Raw genomic sequence first — 1,041 nt, forward strand, 5'->3', positions numbered from 1 at the left:
AAACTTGTTTGAATTTTTTTTTTAAACAAGTTTATGGAATCAGATTTGTTTAGAGTGAAATCTCCGCGATGATTTTAACATATTCCTACAGGAGAGAAACTCCAAATACTACAACTACACACTGTCTGTGAATGGCAGGGCGCAGCGGCATGGACAGAACTACAGCGAGGATTACCTTACAGATGTTCTGGTAAGAGCAGATCTCACCTGTGTACACTACATCAAGCCTCATGTAACTGATGTTAAGTGGCTTCTGATTCCATCCAGGCCAATATTTCCATTGACTTCCTGGAAAACAAGTCTAACCGCAGGCCTTTCTTCATGATGGTGTCCACACCGGCCCCGCACTCACCCTGGACAGCCGCTCCTCAGTACGAGAGCAGTTTTCCCAATGTTAAAGCACCAAGAGACCCTAACTTTAACATACACGGCAAGGTACGGGCCTGATGTGTTGTAGATGTTCTGAATGGATGCTTTTTTGAGTATCTGACAGCATTTCAACCTGCATTTCAGGACAAGCACTGGCTCATCAGACAAGCAAAAACACCCATGACAAACTCTTCAGTGGAGTTCTTGGATAACGCCTATAGAAAACGGTATTCAGATGCTTTTAAATCGCTTGCTTGATATTTTAATACTGCACATGATGTAATGTGCTACTGATGATCTGTTCCAAAAGGTGGCGCACTTTACTATCAGTAGACGACCTGGTGGAGAAGGTGGTGAGAAAGCTGGAGGTCAGAGGAGAGCTTAGCAACACCTACATCATTTTCACCTCCGACAATGGATACCACACCGGTACATGATGAGTTACATAATTGAGAAATGTTTTTTCTCTAACTTTACCCAGCTTTTATTTTGTCATGTGCCTGTTTCTTCCTCTCAGGCCAGTTTTCTCTTCCGATGGACAAGAGGCAACTCTATGAATTTGATATCCGAGTTCCTCTTCTGGTGCGAGGGCCTAATATCAAACCCAAACAGACAAGCCCGGTAAAATAAACAAGCTTTTACATTAAAAAAAAAAAAATATATATATATATA

The 1,041-nt window shown here is 41.9% G+C and overlaps 1 protein-coding gene across 1 annotated transcript in view; it reads left to right on the forward strand.

Moving 5' to 3' along the window:
• Positions 1 to 990, forward strand: part of LOC107579806 (N-acetylglucosamine-6-sulfatase-like) — a gene marked incomplete at its 3' end in the record, with an annotated part of 2,910 nt that extends 1,920 nt beyond the window's left edge. The window contains exons 5-9 of the mRNA XM_016265601.1: positions 92 to 190; positions 268 to 435; positions 514 to 596; positions 680 to 798; positions 887 to 990. Coding sequence (XP_016121087.1) covers positions 92 to 190; positions 268 to 435; positions 514 to 596; positions 680 to 798; positions 887 to 990 — 573 coding nt within the window. The remainder of the gene's footprint in view (positions 1 to 91; positions 191 to 267; positions 436 to 513; positions 597 to 679; positions 799 to 886) is intronic.
• Positions 991 to 1,041: the final 51 nt, after the last annotated feature.

This window comes from Sinocyclocheilus grahami, unplaced genomic scaffold (assembly GCF_001515645.1).
Source record: "Sinocyclocheilus grahami isolate Dianchi unplaced genomic scaffold, SAMN03320097.WGS_v1.1 scaffold20371.1, whole genome shotgun sequence".
Lineage (NCBI taxonomy): Eukaryota > Metazoa > Chordata > Actinopteri > Cypriniformes > Cyprinidae > Sinocyclocheilus > Sinocyclocheilus grahami.